General features: G+C 35.6%; 1 protein-coding gene across 6 annotated transcripts in view; it reads left to right on the top strand.

The window, feature by feature from the left end:
• ABI1 (abl interactor 1) overlaps window positions 1–17,697 on the top strand; it is a 140,229-nt gene that overhangs the window by 52,351 nt on the left and 70,181 nt on the right. For all 6 annotated transcript variants that reach the window (XM_039357656.1, XM_039357654.1, XM_039357652.1 and 3 more), the window contains exon 2: window positions 13,505–13,672. In XM_039357656.1, coding sequence (XP_039213590.1) covers window positions 13,505–13,672 — 168 coding nt within the window. The remainder of the gene's footprint in view (window positions 1–13,504; window positions 13,673–17,697) is intronic.

The following is a 17,697-nucleotide window of genomic DNA, read 5'->3' as shown; positions in this document are numbered from 1 at the left end:
CTTGGTCAAAGAATGCAATAAGATTTGTCTGGCATGATCTATTTTTGACAAACCCATGTTGGCTTTTAGTAATGACTTTGTTTGCCTCTAGGTGTTCGTTGATTCGTTGTTTGATTATCTTTTCCAGGATCTTCCCAGGTATTGAGGTCATGCTGATAGGTCTGTAATTTCCTGGATCCATTTTTTTTCCTTTTTTGAGGATGGGAACTACATCAGCTCTTTTCCAGTCCTCTGGTAATTCCCCTGTGTTCCAGGATCTTTGAAAAATATAGTTCAGTGGCTCCGATATCACATCTGCCAGTTGTAATGAGAACTCTGGGGTGTAATCCATCTGGTCCTGGCGATTTGAACTCATCTAGGCTGGACAGGTGCTCCCTAACCATTTTCTTGCCTATCTTAACTTGTGTTTCTGTTTTGTTTTTTATGGCACTATTTTTGATAGATTGGTCTGTTTTTTCCCTTTGTGTAAAGACAGATGCAAAAAACGAGTTAAATAGTTCTGCTTTCTCCCTGTTGCTTGTCACCTTCTTGCCACTTCCACTCACTAATGGACAATCATTTCCTTCACTTTTTTCTTGTTTTTTACATGTTGAAAGAAGCTTTTTTTGTTATTTTTGACTTTGGTCGCAAGCCTTAGTTCATTTTGAGCCTTGGCTTTCTTCACTTCATCTTTGCAGGCTCGGGCTATTTGCTGATACTGTACTTGCTGATACTGTACTATATAACTGTTCTAATAAAACTAGCTTTACATCTACATGGTGCCTCTTTCTTAGCGTGCTCTTCTTGATAAGGCTGACATTGATGAAGAACTCTCTGTGGCAGTCAAGCAAAGGATTTCTTGCAAATTTTAAGACTCAGATTTATTAGTTTGTTTATTAAAATGTATATGACCACTTTACTTCCTTTGCTTGAGGGAAATTAAACCCTAAATACAGAATCCAATTAACCATTCCTCTGGTACAACAATCAAACAAACCACTTGATAGGTTCTGTATTACCCTGAATCCCCCGACCCACTGGCAAAACCAGATCTGCAGGGGACCAATCTTATATATGCAAATATAATGTACCAGAGGGAGAGAAGCACCATAGAGTACGCCCTTCATCTTGGTCCCATAAGATGGACTTCCTTCAGGGAGGGAGAACAGAGGGGGAATAGAAGAAGCACACTGAGGTTAGGAAAAAAGAATGGAGAACCCATTCATTTTTTTGTTTTTGTTTCTGTAATAGGTTCTCTCATAGTGATTTCAGCCTTCCTTTACAGTTAATGGGCAAAGGGCATCAATCTGCATTCTAGGATTTGTAAGAATTACTACACAACAAACTTTAAATAAGGCTTGTACAAAATACAACCTGCCATGCAGCCTTATATGGTCCACAGGTGTGGTTTTTTTTTTTTTGGAATACTCAACAAATCTACTGTGGGAGGCCTCCAACCCTGTCATCCCAAAAGACAAGCTGTGAGGGTCTGCAGGCCTTACTGATCAGTGTACAGGCTATTCCTTTTTGGCCTGTGATTGCTTTTAATTTATGAATCTGACGCTTTGCATTTTATAAATTGTACAGCCTTATTAAGCTGTCTTAATGAATTAATTTCTTTTATATTCCAGTGTTTGATAAATATTGAAATATCAGGTCTGAGGAATCTATGGCCCAATAACTTGGTATATATTAAAATAATGTTGGATGAATGCCTCTGTTGGGACTGAATTGTGTGAAAATGCTTATAGAACATAAGAGCAAATTTTGAAGAAACTAAACTGGAAATGCCAGGAAATGTAAATTAAATTCTGAAGGTTTCTCAGAAAGCTTAAGCAATAAGAGTTGTTGAATTACAGGAGCAGAAAAGAATTGCTTAAATGGGAGCCTGCTGACTATTGTCTATTTTGGCACCAACGTGCAGGTTAGGGCATCCTGAATTAAGTGAATTGGAATGTGAACAGAATGTAGATTGTTTAAATCATATGTAAACCGATTAAAATAATCAAATTTGCATTTCACCAGGCAATGCGAAGGAGGAAGGACTTTCTGCCTAACTAAATACCATTGCATTTCTTTTCAATAGGAATAAATATAAGAGTAATATAGATGACAAAATTCGCCCAGCTGCATAAAGTTTGGACATAAGGAATCTTTCTGTACTTCAAAATCTTTTAGATTCTCCAGAAATGATCAGAGAAAAGTAGACTTCAGATAAGTAAGGGGAAAGAAGATACTTATCTGTGTGATATTCCTCTCTCCTGGAGAGGCCCTTCAGAGTGTAAAATAAAATATTAGTAAACACATGCTACAATACACAAATGAAAAATGTCTTGGTACATATGTATTGGATTATATCAGAAACTGCAAGTTTGGCAGTATAACAGTATTCCAACAAATTTCCTACAAACCTGCGGAACATAGCTGCGCAGTAGAAAGTGTTTGTAACGTGTTGTGAGAAAATCAATAAATTAGTCGCTATTGTTTAGAAACATGGAATTTGCTTATTTGTCTTTCTTTTTCTTATAATTTTATTCAAAGTAGTGCTGGTAGAATTTTCATAAGGAATGCAGTGAGGTAGGTCAGCATTACATCAGGCTTCTTTTACGGATGTGAGTCAGTGTGGTTTGACCAACGCAGATTAGGTTCACCCAACATCTTAAGCCACGGTATGATTGTTTACTTTTAGGTTGACATGTTGGAAAAATACAGGCAGTCTTTTTTGTAAACTATGCCTAATTTTGTAATGTAGCTAACTTCTTGTGGTTTATTTAATAAATCATGATTGAAACAAGGCAGACATAAGATAAAACCATGTGGATCTTTATCTTCCTCTAGTTTTGAACTGCAAAGGAATGTCAGGTTGCTGGGTATATGGAACATAGAAAAATTCTATGGGTAGGTAAGCCTGTGTGCCTTAGTCTTCTTCCTGCATTCCAAGCAAATATAAACTAAAGACTCTAAGACAGTTTTGCAACTTTTGGCCATGACACATGTTGGCACAGTGGTTAGAATGCAGTATTGCAGGCTGCTCTGTTCACTGCCAGGAGATCAATCCTGACTGGCTCAGGGTTGACTCAGCCTTCCATCCTTCTGAGGTTGGTAAAATGAGGGCCCAGATAGTTGGGGGCCTACCAGTTCCCTACCAATCTAGAGTTGGAAATAATTATATTTGGCTACTTCAGCTAATTTGTCAGAAAAGGCAAGTGGTATAGTGCTATTTTATTCATAGCAACAAAACTTTTGCAAGTAGCCAAATAAATTCTTTGACATACGGAGACGATCCACAGTGTCAGCGAGAAATATATAGGAAAAAAAGAAAGAAAGAAAGGAGAGAGAGAAAGAGAGAAAGAGAGAGAAATAAAAAGAAAGAAAGAAAGAAAGAAAGGAGAGAGAGAGAGAAAGAGAGAAAGAGAAAGAGAGAGAAATAAAAAGAAAGAAAGAAAGAGAAAGAAAGAAAGAAAGAAAGAAAGAAAGAAAGGAAAGGAAGAAAAAGAGAGGGACGGAAGGAGGGAAGGAAGGAAAGAAAAAAGGAAAGATATTTTCACTAGAAAAATGTATTTCTTAATGAGATTTATGTAAGTGATTGCCCAACATTTATACAACAGAGAAGTCTAAGATACCCCAATTACTTAAGCTCTGTTTCCCAGCAATGAGTAATTGCGGCTCTCATGATCATCATCCTGCCACAAGGCTAAGAGGCTATCACTTCCTTTCTTACTTCCTGATGGTTTTATTTTTATTTTGTATTTGGGGCAGAATGAACAAAAATAAAGCTGTATCTTTGGATTTTGAAGTTGGCACCACTGTGGAAAACGTCTGGGAGAAATATAACCATCATTACCCTTTTCTACTTTTTTCCATAGATTTTGTTTGACTTACTACAGCTTACTTATTTTTATTAAAACAATAATAATTTTTCAGTTGCATTTCTTTTTGTTCATCCTTGATTATTTCTAAACTGACTTCTCCTTTGTCCTTTCTTGCTTTCAGTAATTACTCTTCCTGTAATTTTATAGGCATATATAGCTGTGATTAGTTCCCTTTTGTTTTGTAGTACACTTATGGGTCTTCTTAGTTCCTTCCTCTTCAGTGCCTCTTAAAACTCATTGTCCAGAGCAATTATGTCTCTGCTTTTGAGTCAGGAATCTGGTAAGACCTTTTCAGACTAGTGCGTTTTATTAAAAGACCTAGTTCATGACTTCCGGTGGATTTTGCGCGTGCGATGGCGGCTACTTTCTAGCCGTCTCTCCTGGGTAAGTGTAAGAACCGCTATGAACAGCAGACACCAGCTGTTCAGCGGTTCAAAATCCCCCTCCCGGGCAAAGGGGGGGGGTAGAGAGTGTCTGAATAGTGGTAGAGCCTCTTTTGCACCCCCCAAGTTTTTTTTTGGGGGGGGTGAAAGGAGTGCTCCCACGGAGTTCAGACTTGTCTCCGCTTCCCAGCTGTTTTTGTCCTCAGGGACAAAACGAGCCGCTGCAAACACCTCCGTGCTTAAAGAGAACTGGTGAGTTTTTTTTTTTATAAACGGACAGAGCTGAGTAGAGGATTTAGTTTTTGCTTTCTTTGATTTATTTGGATTTTAAGTTTTAAGACTTGCTTCTATTTTTATTCTCTCTTTTTATTTTTTTTTTTCTTTGTTGAAAGGGAAAGTAAAATGGCGATCGGCAAATCTCTCGGTGTTTTTTTTTTTTGAAGTTAGAATGCTGACCGGCAGGCTTTTTGGTGTTTCTTTTTCTTTCCTTTCCCTTTCTCTTTTTATTTTCTTATGATTGGAATGGTTGTTTTTGGTATTTTTAAGTATTTTTTTTTTGGAACGGACTTTTTCTATTTAATTATTATTATTATTTTTTTTTTTCCTTCTCCCTTCTTTTTATTGTAATGACTCTTTTTTGAAGGACTTTTTTCTGTTTAATTTTTTGCAATTTTTAAGAAGGAGTAAAGCTTTTTTTAATTCTTTTTCTCTTCCTTTTTTTTTTCTTTTCCCTTTTTTCTTTTCCCTTTTTTCTTTTTATTATAATGACCTTCTTTGGAGGGAGTTATGATTTTTGAAGGAATTTTTATAATTTTTTAAGAAGGGCTAAAGGTTTTTCTTTAAGATGGCTCCAAAGCGTCCAGGGATTTCTACAGCTTCTAAATCAACAGTTTCACCCTCTTCTGGGGGTCAGCTAATAACTATGAAGGATTTGCAAAACATGATGGGAGATGTTATAATTCAAATTAGGGCAGAAATGAAAAAGATTTTAGAGGAAAATAATAAGATCTTGAGACAAGATTTTGTTTTGGCTTTAGAAGGAGTTGCTTCTGTTCTTGAAAAGGTGAACTCCCATGTGGAAGAGGTAGCTGAAAAAGTGGACATAATGGAGGGGAAAATTGAAAGTATGGAAAAAGAAATGGAAAATGAGATTCTTATGCTTCAATATGGACAAATGGAATATGCCTTAAGAATCAGAGGCCTGGAAGAGTCTTTGCAAGAAGATTTGAAAGAAATGGTTGCAAAGGACTTTGCATTGATTTTGAATAAAGAAAAAGAGGGAATACTTAGTGAAATTGAAAAATTATTTAGGGTTAACTCTGTGGTGGCAGCACAGAAGAATCTGCCAAGAGATGTGGTAATTTACTTTGGTAAAAGATCCTTACGCAATCAAATTGTGCAAGCCTATTATAAGAAGAGATTTCAAATTGCTTCACAAGATGTCATAATTTTTAAGGAGATCCCATCTAAAATTTTAAGAAGAAGAAAGGAGTTTGCTTTTCTAGTAAATGAACTTAAAAAGAGAAAAATTCTATTCAGATGGGATATTCCGACTGGAATGGTGGTGAACTACCTGGGGACATGTCATAGACTTAATACTGTTTCTCAAGCAAAAGATTTTTATACTTCGGTCCTGGGGGTATGTGCATCGCCATCTATTAGGTCTCAACAAGTCCAGATTGAGGAGCAGAAGACAACTTGTGTAGCACATAACTCCAAAGAAAAGCAGCAACAGAAGAAGGTTAAGGAAGTTTCATATTCAGCGGTCTCTGAATCTCTGGGAGATGTTGGACCTACAAAGTCTTTGGAGCAATCTTCAAGGGTGGCTCTGGGAGAAGTTAGACCTACAAAGTCTTTGGAGCAATCTTCAAGGGTGGAATTGCTGCCTGAAATCGAAATTGGGAAATTTCAGCTTGAGGGGCACCAACAAGAGAGGAACGGGCAGAGGATAACTTGTACAACTTACAACTGTGAAGATCAACACAAGGAGGAATTCACTGAGGAAGTTTTACAGGTATCGGTCCCTGAGACTTGTGCAACATATAAATGTAAAGAAAAAGTAACATATAAATGTAAAGAGAAAGACCAACAGAAGAAGGAGGTTGAGGAAGTTTCACAGGTACTGATTCCTGAGCTGGTGGGTCAACCAGGACTTACAAACTCTTTGGAGCGATCTTCAAGGGCAGAATTCCACGCATTTTTTTCGATGCTTGCGGGCAAGAGAGACCGATATGGATTGTGCTTATAGTAGATGCAACTGGCTATTAGACAGAAGATTATGGATATTGAATGAAAATTTTAGATAAGAAGTTTGTGTTTATAGTGGGTGCAACTGGTTATTGGACAGAAAATTATGGACATTGAATGAGAACTTTAGACAAGAAGTTTACTATTGAGATTGTGGGAGAAGTAAAACTTATATCGTTTTTGGAAAATGTCTTATGTAATGTCTAAATATGTGTTTTGGGATAATAATATATTTCAGTTTTAAGTTTTAAACCTTTAATGATAATATTGTTTAAACCTGTGTTTTGAAGGGATTATAATTTGTTTATTTCAGTGAGGGGATTCTAATAAATTTGTGTTTCGAAGGGAGTATAATTTGTTTAAGTTTCAAGTAATGCTTAAATTTGGTTTTTAAATATTATTATTAATATTTCTAAGAGAAAATAATTTGCTTAATTAAATGTCTAGATTTGTTTAGGAAAGAAAGTAATGCTTAAATCTGTGTTTTTGGAGAAAGTTTATATAGAATGATGATTGTATTTAGATTTGTTTAGGATTTAAAAGTGTTTCAAGCTTTTAAATATTATTATTAATATTTTTAAGAGAAAATAATTTGTTTAACTAAATGTGTCTAGATTTGTTTAGGATTTTTAAGTTTTTTTTTTTTTTTTTTGATAGGTGAGAAGATTATGAAGATTGAAGGAAATATGTATTTACTTTAAGTTTTCTAAGAGTATTTAGTTTTAATGGTACAACAAAGGTTTATATGTTTATCTTTTTGTATTAGGATAAAGAAAGAGGGAGAAATTAGATTTTACATTATAGCTATAGATATTCAAAGAAAGTAATGTTTAAATTTGCGTTTTTGGAGGGAGTTTATATAGAATGATGATTGTATTTAAATTTGTTTAGGTTTTAAAAGTGTTTTAAGTTTTTTTCTCAATTAAGCCTGTACTCAGCTCTGGGAAGTCTAGGGGAGGGTTTGGGAGGTTGGGGAGGAGGGGGGTGAGGTAGGGTTGGGGGGGGTATGGGAAGGGGATTTGTTTTTGTAAAAATTTAAAAATTTTCAATAAAAAAAAAAAAAAGACCTAGTTCACAACAGATTATGCCTTTTAATAAAATGTGTTATTTTTTTAAAAAAGCCACCAGATATTTTCTCTCTCTCTCTCTCTCTCTCTCTCTCTCTCTTTTTTTTGCTACCGTAGACTAATGGTACAATCTTTCTACAATCTCTTGCTTTGATAATTGTGGTTGGGAGGAATTAGATTTCATCTCTTCCAACGTACATTGAAATTGGAAATTTCATAACAGTATTGGAAGTAAAACTCTTTCCGATTATAATATATTGTCCTTTAATTAGTTTTTAATATATTTTCATCCACCATGGATTACTTGGTGAAAAGATATAAAAAGAGATGTTGTATTTTTTTTTCATCTCTAGTATGACTTGAGCTGTTTTAATCAGTATGAATGAACCAGTTGAATTTTCAAAAATATCCATAAATAACTGATTTGTACAATTTGTATTAAAAAGACAAAAGAAGCCTCTTCAAGCAAATAGAACAACTCTTCCTCTTGGTACTTTCCAAGTGGTTTGGTCTGCTGCTCCCATAAAAGTCTCCACCCAGATGTTTTAGTCCACAATGTTAAGTGGGTGTCAGGTTTCCTACCCCTGCACTATAGAATAAAGCAAGGATGATTGATCCGTGGGGGACATAAACTGACATTGTTTTGTCAATATGTTTATGGAGTCATTGGTTGCTCCGTAAAGATCAGAACTTACAGTAATTACTAATAGTTCATATCTACTGAAAGAAGCTACTGCTGTTTTTTCTCTTGTAAACTGGTACACTTACTTTCTTCTCAGTTTTGCCTTTAAAGGAGTTACTATGGGCTGGTAAATTTATCATTCTGTTAGTTCCACAGTCCCTGCAGACACTCCTAGACATTTGTCTATATAGAGAATTGCTTTGAAAAAAATGTTTTCAAAGGAACAGTAAATAAACAGAACAAAGACATAAAATATAACCAGATTAATCAACAAATAAAGCAGTAAAAAACAATGCAGCTAAACTTTTATAAGCTTAAATGCAAGCCCAAACATGATTACAAAAGTTTAATATATAAATTGTTTATCTGTACAATTACACAATTTAGAAATACCAAGACAAAAAACCAACAACTAGTGGTTACAATATACGACATGAAATCCAGTATAGATAATCCTTGACTTACAACAGTTCATTTAGTGACCGTTCGAAGTTACAGCAGCTCTGAAAAAATTGACTTAAGACCGTTTTTCACATGATGGTTGAAGCATTCCCATGGTCATGTGGTAAAAATTCAGATGACTGGGAGGTGATTCACATTTATGACTGCTGTAATGTCCCAGGATCATGTGATCATCTTTTGCGACCTGACAAGGAAAGGGAAATAGGAAAACCAGATTCCCTTAATAACTGTGTCATTAACTTAACAACTGCAGTGATTCATTTAACAACGGTGGCAAAAAAGGTCATAAAATGGAGCAAAATTCAGTTAACAAATGTCTCACGTAGTAACAAAAATTTTGGGCTGAGTTGTGATCGTAAGTGGAAGACTACCTGTATTCTCATGAATAGACTTTACTTACGTGATACAGTGTCTAACCAGGATTACCTGTAATTTTTTCCCTCTCTTTAAAATGTTCTAGAAGATTGACTCTATAAGAATATTTTATAGCAAATTATGCTGCTTGGATGTCTTCCTTGAAGGGTAATTACATTTGTTTAATATAATTTTAACAGGGTTCAGAGCTTTAAAACAGTGGGGCAGGATAGAGTTATTATAAAGAAAATGACTATAGCAACAATATAAATGGTATTAAAATCATACAATAACATGTACAATTATTTTTAATATGAAGGTAAAATTTTTAAATATGCTTCCCAGGTGTTAGATATACATGTAGTTAAGTAGATCAAAACAGCCTTGCTAGTTAAGTTTCAGGTTGCACAAAACTGCCTTTAGATCAAAATAATAAATAAGAATTATATCTTTTCCCTAGAGAAAAAATTATTAGGTATGATAGGTTTGAGACATGCCTTGCATCTTTGTTCACATGTTATAATTCAAGTTATATAGACCATACAGGGTCCTTGGAAAACAGATAAAAAGATTGTGGACTGATATTTATTTATCTTGGCAAAATTAAAAACTAGTATTTTAAGAAATGTAAGAACAGAGTTTACAGATTTTCAGATTTGCAAATGATTGCAGATTTTCAGTCAGTATAATCAATGTTTTATTGAACTATATTTAGAAATTGAAATGACTATGCCGGTGGTGGCGAACCTATGGCACGGGTGCCAGAGGCGGCCCAGTCCTAGGCCTTCAGCTGGGTTTTATAAAACTTTTTCGCTTTAGGCCTCCGCCGGTGTGTACAAAAAAAAGGGTCAATCAATCAGTCAATTTCAACTTCTCGCGGGGAAAAAAAGATCTTGCAAAGTTGGAATTGATTGATTGAACTTTTTAATCCCACCCAGTTTATTGTTACCACAGCAGCCACGCCTACCCAATGGGCCACACCCACCCAATGGACCATACCCACCCGGCACCCGACGATGCATAAGTGGGTTTTGGGTTGCAGTTTGGGCACTCGGTCTATAAAAGGTTCGCCATCACTGGACTATGCATACCTTATGAAGGAGAGCTTGCCTTGCTTTGTCAGTTACACATGGAAATTGATGCTACCTTGCTTCAGAATCAGGCCTATCCACACTCTCTCTTGCTTTCCTTTGCTACCAATATTAACATTTATTGTCTGTATCTTTTTTGACTTAGTCTCTAGATCAGCGTTCTTAAACTTGTACACTATCAGGATGTATGAATATTAACTCCCAGATTTCTCAACAATGGGAAATCAGGAAATTTAAATCCATACCTCTGCAGAATACTTAGGTTGGGAAAATTTATTCAGATTTCATGATACTTAATTATTTATTATTTATTTATTTATTTATGAGACTTATATACCGCTTCAAGTGCAAGCACTCTCTAAGTAGTGTACACCAGTAAGCAATGTATATATATATTTACATTGCCCCCAACAATCTGGGTCCTCATTTTACCTACCTCGGAAGGATGAAAGGTTGAGTCAACCTTGAGCCGGTGAGATTTGAACCGCTGAACACAATCAGCTAAAGTGGCCTGCAGTACTGCACTCTAATTGCTGCGCCACCTCGACTCTTTAGGGATGAAGATAAGAGATGAAAGTGTGAAATAATTTTTTTAAAGCTTACAAGTTCTGAAATTGGGAAACCCAGAAGTTGGTTTGTACAGTAGCTGAAAATTGCATTTTCTTGCACAGAATGTTGTTGTTAGTTGCAAAGTCGTGTCCTCTACTCTTTCCCAACATTAGGGTCTTCTCCAGTGAGTCCTTCTCATTAGGTGGCCAAATTATTTGAGTTTCAACTTCAGGATCTGGCCTTCTAAAGAGCAGTCAGGGTTGATCTCCTCTAGGACTGACCGGTTTGATCGTCTTGCAATCCAGGGGACTTGCAGGAGTCTTCTCCAGCACCATAGTTCAAAGGCCTCAATTCTTTGTCGCTCAGCCTTTCTTATGGTCCAACTTTCACATCCATACATTGCAACTGGGAAAACCATGGCCTGGACTATACACACTTTTGTTGGCAGGATGATGTCACACCTTTTCTATTAGCTCATTTTCCATTTGCCTATTTAGTCTGTCAACAGTGATGCTTCATCCCTCAAAAGAATATCTCTTATGGATATGAAATACTACTTTAAAGGGAAATGGAGTCCTTTCCTCCTCCCTCCCTCCCTCCCTCCCGCCTTTCTTAATTGTATCTTCTTTCAACGATTTTTTTTCAGTACATGATTCTGAAAACAATTCCTTGATATATGACCAATAATTCTTTTCAACTGAAACGTGAAGATTTAAGAACCTTATGAATATTACAATTCCAAAAATATTTGAAGATATTGTTCAATGTGTTTAGATCTTGGGTCCCTACATGTTGTTCAGGGCCTCTTTGTGCCTACCAAGTTCCCTGCTCTATCATTGTGCTTTAAAAAACAAACAAACTAAAAACATTGAGTTTAAAAAAGTGAAGATGACAAACTGCAAAGCAAATCGCCACCTTTCATAACTGAAGTTTTCAAGGGAATAGATACTGAATCAAGAAGCCTCTCTCTTTGCATATTTTTTTAAAAAAAGATACTGGGTGCTGCACATGGCTTTGTTGATGGCTATGTTTTTGAAGTTAGAAGTATGCAAAATGTTGCAAGATTGCAATGTTACAACCTCGGAAATGTTCTGAATGCTGTGCTAATCTTACTAGAAATATTCTGACTGTTTTTCAATCAAATAATCTTGTGGGGTTTTTTTTAGGATAGAATTCATCTGATAAAGTGGGAACAATGTTGGAATACTTTCAGTAACATGGAATGGAGCATTTTAACCTTGAAACATGTGCCCACAGGCCATAAAAGGTTGAGAACTGCTATCTTAAGTCTCTTAAAACCCTCAGGCTAGTTGAGAGAACTGCACAGGTTGCACACAGTAGAGTTGTTTTTTTTCAGTAAAACACTAAGAAATTTTTTATTGCATGTAGATAAGGAAGAGAGAGGGAGACGTAATGTTTGCTGTACTGCCACCTGTGGGAGCAAGCAATTTTTTAGGCCAAGATATTGGAATTTGGCAAGGGTTAGCTTAATAATTTGATCCAGATTAATTATTTCCTAGCTCATTGGCTTGTATTTCCTAATACCTTTCTGGAGCTATCAGATCTAGTGGCCATTCAGCACTCACCTGCCAGGCACCATCCCCATTGGTCTTCCTAGGGCAGGGGTTGGCAACCTTAAACACTCAAAGAGCCATTTGGACCGTTTCCCACAGAAAATAAAACACTGAGAGCCACAAAACCCTTTTGACATCTAAAATGATGATAACACTGCATATATCATTTTTTACCTTTATGCTATGTATAAAAAAACTATAGTGTGTTGCATTGATGAAATCAATGAACTGCTACAGAGAAAACAAATTTTTATTTCTGCATGCAACAAAAACATTTTGAACTCTCCCCCCAAAAAATGCTGAGTCAAAGGTTACTTTCAAATAAAATATTCAATGTCTATTTGAGTCCCCCCCCTTCTGAGAGAGAGGGGGGGGAACGCAAGTGCCTCTCTCTCTATCTCTCTCTGTGTGTGTGTGTAAATGGCGGAGGAGGACTGGGAGCCGCAGTAGAAGGACGACCCGTGTCCTAGGGCCTCATGCAACCTTTAGCCTATCTTGGCTCTCTAATTTGCATGTGGCTTGTGCTGGCTCACTCAGGATCTCCCCTGACATCTGCCCTCCTTATCTGGAAGTCCTATCTCTTGCAGCTTACTGACCTTTGTGTCTTGGCTTACAATAGTAATCAGGATTGCCTGGGATGATTGTCGGTAAACAATGTGGAATTATGTAGTTGTGCTTTATGTCTGTATCATTTATTGCCATCCTAATCTGAGAACTATCTGCAGTTGTACCTTTAATATACTTTTATTTATATTGAAATTCATAAGCTCCTGTGAAATAGTAAGAATTTAACTAGCTTGCGTAAAAAAAGTCTTTAAAATTCTTCTGTAATAGTCAACCAAAATTGCATATAATACCGGTATTGCTTGTTTTTTTTTTCCATTTGAATAACCAGTTTGTCTATCTGGGTGTGCACTATTCTGCAGGAGACCTTTCCTGTTTCTGAATTGTCTGATTGGAACATACTGTACACTCCAAGAATATTAGCGTGTGTGTTTCATACATTCCATTCCTTGTGAAGAGAATTGTAAAGTGTTTCTAGGGGATACAATTATGGGGACTTTCTTTGGAGTCACCAAAATGTTTTGAAAAGATTATATGTGCCTAGGTATTTATTCAAATCTCACTCTATAAAATATATTAAAGCAAAATCAGTAATTGGTTAATTTGTTAAGACTTCATGCTTGATCTCTCTCTGAATCTTAAAAAAATAACACTTTTCATTTTCTTGTCTCATTCTTTAGGCTCCAGACAAAAGGAAAGCATTAGAAGAGACCAAAGCATATACAACCCAATCTTTAGCCAGTGTTGCTTACCAGATCAATGCATTGGCCAACAATGTGCTCCAACTATTGGATATCCAAGCCTCCCAACTCCGGAGAATGGAGTCCTCTATTAATCATATTTCACAGGTAATTATTTGCCAGGAAATTAAGTTGTTATAGATATTTTCTTCCTCCACAAACTATCACCGGGTAATAATTTGACATATCTCAACTTATGTCAACATCTTCAGGTCTTGGGAGGCCAGATATGCTGTATCCGTGACATAAGTTTTATTGACTTCAAATTTGAGATAAACTATTCTTCACCTGCGATATTTAGCTTCATTTTTCTCCTGATTTCACCAATTTCTTGATGTGATTACTGCATTGTATGGCCATTGTCACTTTAAAATAGTCCTACTTGGTCAATCATATCAGCCCAAGGAGAAATAATAGATAAGTGTAATATATACCTGAGTTTGCAAAAAGCAACTTTTGTAAAATTTATATAGTTTTAATGTGCATTTAGTAAATCATAGTTTAAATACTAGCAATTGACTGGAATTTCTGTTGTTGAAAATTGCACTTGTGAAGTGTGATATCACATGACTGCATCATGGCAATTTCTGCAATCCCCATTGCCATTTTTACGCTTAGTTCACAGGTTGTTGAACCAGGCCTTGCAATCATGCAGGCTCCCAATGACCAAAGTTAATGTGGAAGCCTATAGCAAAGTCCCAGATGCTTGTAAACAGACTGTCAGGTTAAGTGAGAGCTGTTTGCCATGCACACAGATTACAGTCATGTGAATGCAGAGAGCTGGGATGGTCAAAAGTTCAAAGACCAGTCATAAGTATTATTTGTTCAGTGTTATTGTAACATTAAATAATTGTTGATTGAGTGGTTGTTAACCAAGGAATATCCATATTTTCTATCATTAAAATATTTTTCTATTTGTTTTGTTTTAAAACATAGGCTTTTTTAAAAAAATGGCATTAAAAATAAACTTATAAAGTACTACAGCTACTTACCTATTTGCATAATTATGCAAATGAATTTCAGAGAAGGAGTTTCTCATTTTATTTTATAATGTTTGCTTTCATGAGTCTGAATTAATCATAATTTAAACCAGAAAATCTATTTTAAAATAAATATCACAATGTATATATTTAAAGCATGTCATAAGGATATTAGCATGTTTAGGGAAGTAGATTGCTTAAAACTTTTAAGTCTGTTATTTTATATTGCATTGCCTTATTAATACTAGTTAAGCCATAATCTAAGTACCAAAAGCACAGCCATTTGTTTTGATAAGTTTTTGGCTTGATATGAAGGTTGTATTATGTACAGAAACATTCAAGTCCCCTGGGTTACTTTTTTTTTTAAAGGATGAATAATTCTTGCTTTGTAATGTAGTAGGGGAGCATTTACTTATCTTAGAACTTTTGGAAATTAATTTAAATTCTATTATCCTCTTCAAGTTACTTTATAAAATTAAGTTTTAAATTCAGTTTTAATTATGTGCTGTCATTTTTAACATTAATAAAACTAAATTGTTAGTAATTTTTGTGTTCTCAGGGCACTAAAGTACAAATACACTCAACTTATCGGTTGAGTGATTTCACTTGTTATTCACCACAATAATGTATGAAAAGGAAATACTATTTATAAACACTTGGGGTTTTTTGCCATCTTATTTTAATATTGCTGAAGTGGAATTTTTAAAATTCTACAATGTATATAAACGTATAAAAAATGCCTACAACTTTCTCTCCCTCCCGCTGTGTAGTTTCTACTTACCAGAAACTATTGTTATTCTCTCAGAACATTAACCACTGTTCACTGATCAATTTTCCAAATGTAATTTCTGCAGTCTACTTATGTAAGGCCTACATGCAAAGGAAATTGAGCATCAGAGTTTCTTTAAAAAGCATATAAAGATTTCCAATATCAAATATTGCCAGTTATTTTTTTAATGGATTAAGATGACTAAACTTGCTCTGAAATGAAAATGATCAAAGTATCAAATTATATAAGTACAGAATAAATGGGAGATGTATTAAGAATATTATTATTTCAATAGTTGGTCATTTGTGGAGTACAACGTATTGGTATATCATTATTTCATATACTGTGATCCATTAAGGCACTACAGTGAGTGCCTAAGTCTGCAGGATAGAAGACTAAAATTCTCAAACTTTCCCTAGAAACCCTTTAGGTCTTCATATTAATTACGACCTTGCTTTCACCCATGAAGAATCAACTTGAAAACTTCTGCTGCACTCAACTGTTTTCCTGGAGTCTTCTCTGTAACCCCCATACTGGGCATTGTGATACCTTTTGACAATCAAAAGGTAGCTAGTTTCTTGGTAGTTAATTCTGTCACAATTACATAACTATTTGGGGAATGTCTTTTCCAAGTATTATCCTGGAATGGCACGCCTTGTGAATCCTCGATCTGTGTTGTGAATACTTCCATTTTTGAACAACTATTAGAGAAAAGCCTTTACCTGACTTTGTAATTTCTAACTTCTGCATGGGAAAAAGGCTTCTTCTGGGATTCCTTCCCCTGAGTTTGACAATCGCTACAAGTTTGTCTCTTCTTCTAGGAAAGTTCTAAAAACGGAAGTTTTCCTTGAGGGTGTCTCATATCTGCTTCATTTTTGGGCAATAATTACTATAAAAACAGATGCCAATTTGGCTAGGAAACTGGCTTCAATTGGAATAATGTGTTAATTGGCCCCTTATGGCTTTGTACATATGATCTCTTAAATGACATTTATATGTTTAAGCCATAATTTTTGTAGCTTATTCAGGCACACAAGTGAAAATCAGTACTAAAACATAAAATAGTTTGTCAGATTTGCCTTAGATGCTGGAGAGACTTTCCTAGAAATATGAGAGCTAGCCAACGGTCCAATATAACTTCAGGATTTAGACCATTTCCTGACTAGTGATTTAAAGTGACTTTTGGCAACATTTTTGTAATTATTTTTAAGCCTATTCTCATTGAGGTTTTCTTGGTACAATAATGATTTGATGATGCTTTAGGAAGCCATAGAGCACTAATGAGACAATACTTAGAACAGAGGTCCTCAACCTTTGGGGCACCAGGGATTGGTTCCATGGAGAAAAGTTTTTCCATGAACCGGAGTGTGTGGGTTTGTGTGCTCCCTGCATACCACGGATAGTGCTTTGCTTGTTTGTAAGGACCAGTTGCTGGCAGGCTGTGGTCCGGTATCCATCCACGGACCAGGGGTTGTGCACCCCTACCTTAGAAGAATTCCTGATACAGTGCTACCTCGATACTCATTGTAAATTGGTTCAGGGAGGCACGATGAGTACTAAAAATGATGAGTACCAAACAGACTTTTCCCATAAGGAATAATGTGATGAGTCACAAAGCAGCTGACACTGAGAAGTTCTACCTTGTGTGTCAAGTGCCAAACAAACAATGAGTACTGGGATAAAATTTTCATGTCAAAATGTGTTGAGTACCAAATTCAGTGAGTTTAATAGTCAAGTATCAAGGTACCTTGTACTTCAAAATCAACCTTGTCTCAGAATTCTTCGGTTATACCTTCCTACTTTTTGAGCCTGCCTTAATCATAAATCTCCCCCCCCCCCTTTTTTTTTTTTTTTCCTAAATTAGTTCTCCTGAACCTTAAATAATATGTGGAGATTCTGTGGTAAATATATAGAACTCCCTTGGAGAAAAATTCACAAGCAAAAAAAGAATGCAAGCCATTCAATGCATACATTTAAATGATTGATTTTCTTTGGTGAATGACTATATCTACTCCTACCTACTGAAATATTTTGAAATTAAACATGATCATTTTTATTTTACTGGAATCCAGTGTGCAATTATTTGAAGATCACAACCTTTATATTCCACATGTTTTCAAAGAATTAAATGAGGACAATTCATCCCATTGTGAAGGTGGTAGTAGTATCTATGTTTTTACTTCCTCCATGTCGTCTCTAAAGCAAAGAGATTTTAATTACCCATTCAGGACCCCCGCTTCCCAAAGTATCAAGTGCTTATTGTATTGTGGCATTATATTATTTGAAAGTATCTGCTTATGATCTATTGTGAAGAAATGAATAATTGCTTTCAAGTGCCTGTGATTTGGAAGGCAAAAGCTGTTATTTTATATTTTCATTGATAT

The sequence above is a fragment of the Crotalus tigris genome, unplaced genomic scaffold (genome assembly GCF_016545835.1).
Source record: "Crotalus tigris isolate CLP2741 ecotype Arizona unplaced genomic scaffold, ASM1654583v1 scf7180000018940.2059657, whole genome shotgun sequence".
NCBI classification, from domain to species: Eukaryota; Metazoa; Chordata; class Lepidosauria; order Squamata; family Viperidae; genus Crotalus; species Crotalus tigris.
Note: the sequence above shows the minus strand (reverse complement) of the source record. Positions and strands in the feature narration are given on the sequence as shown.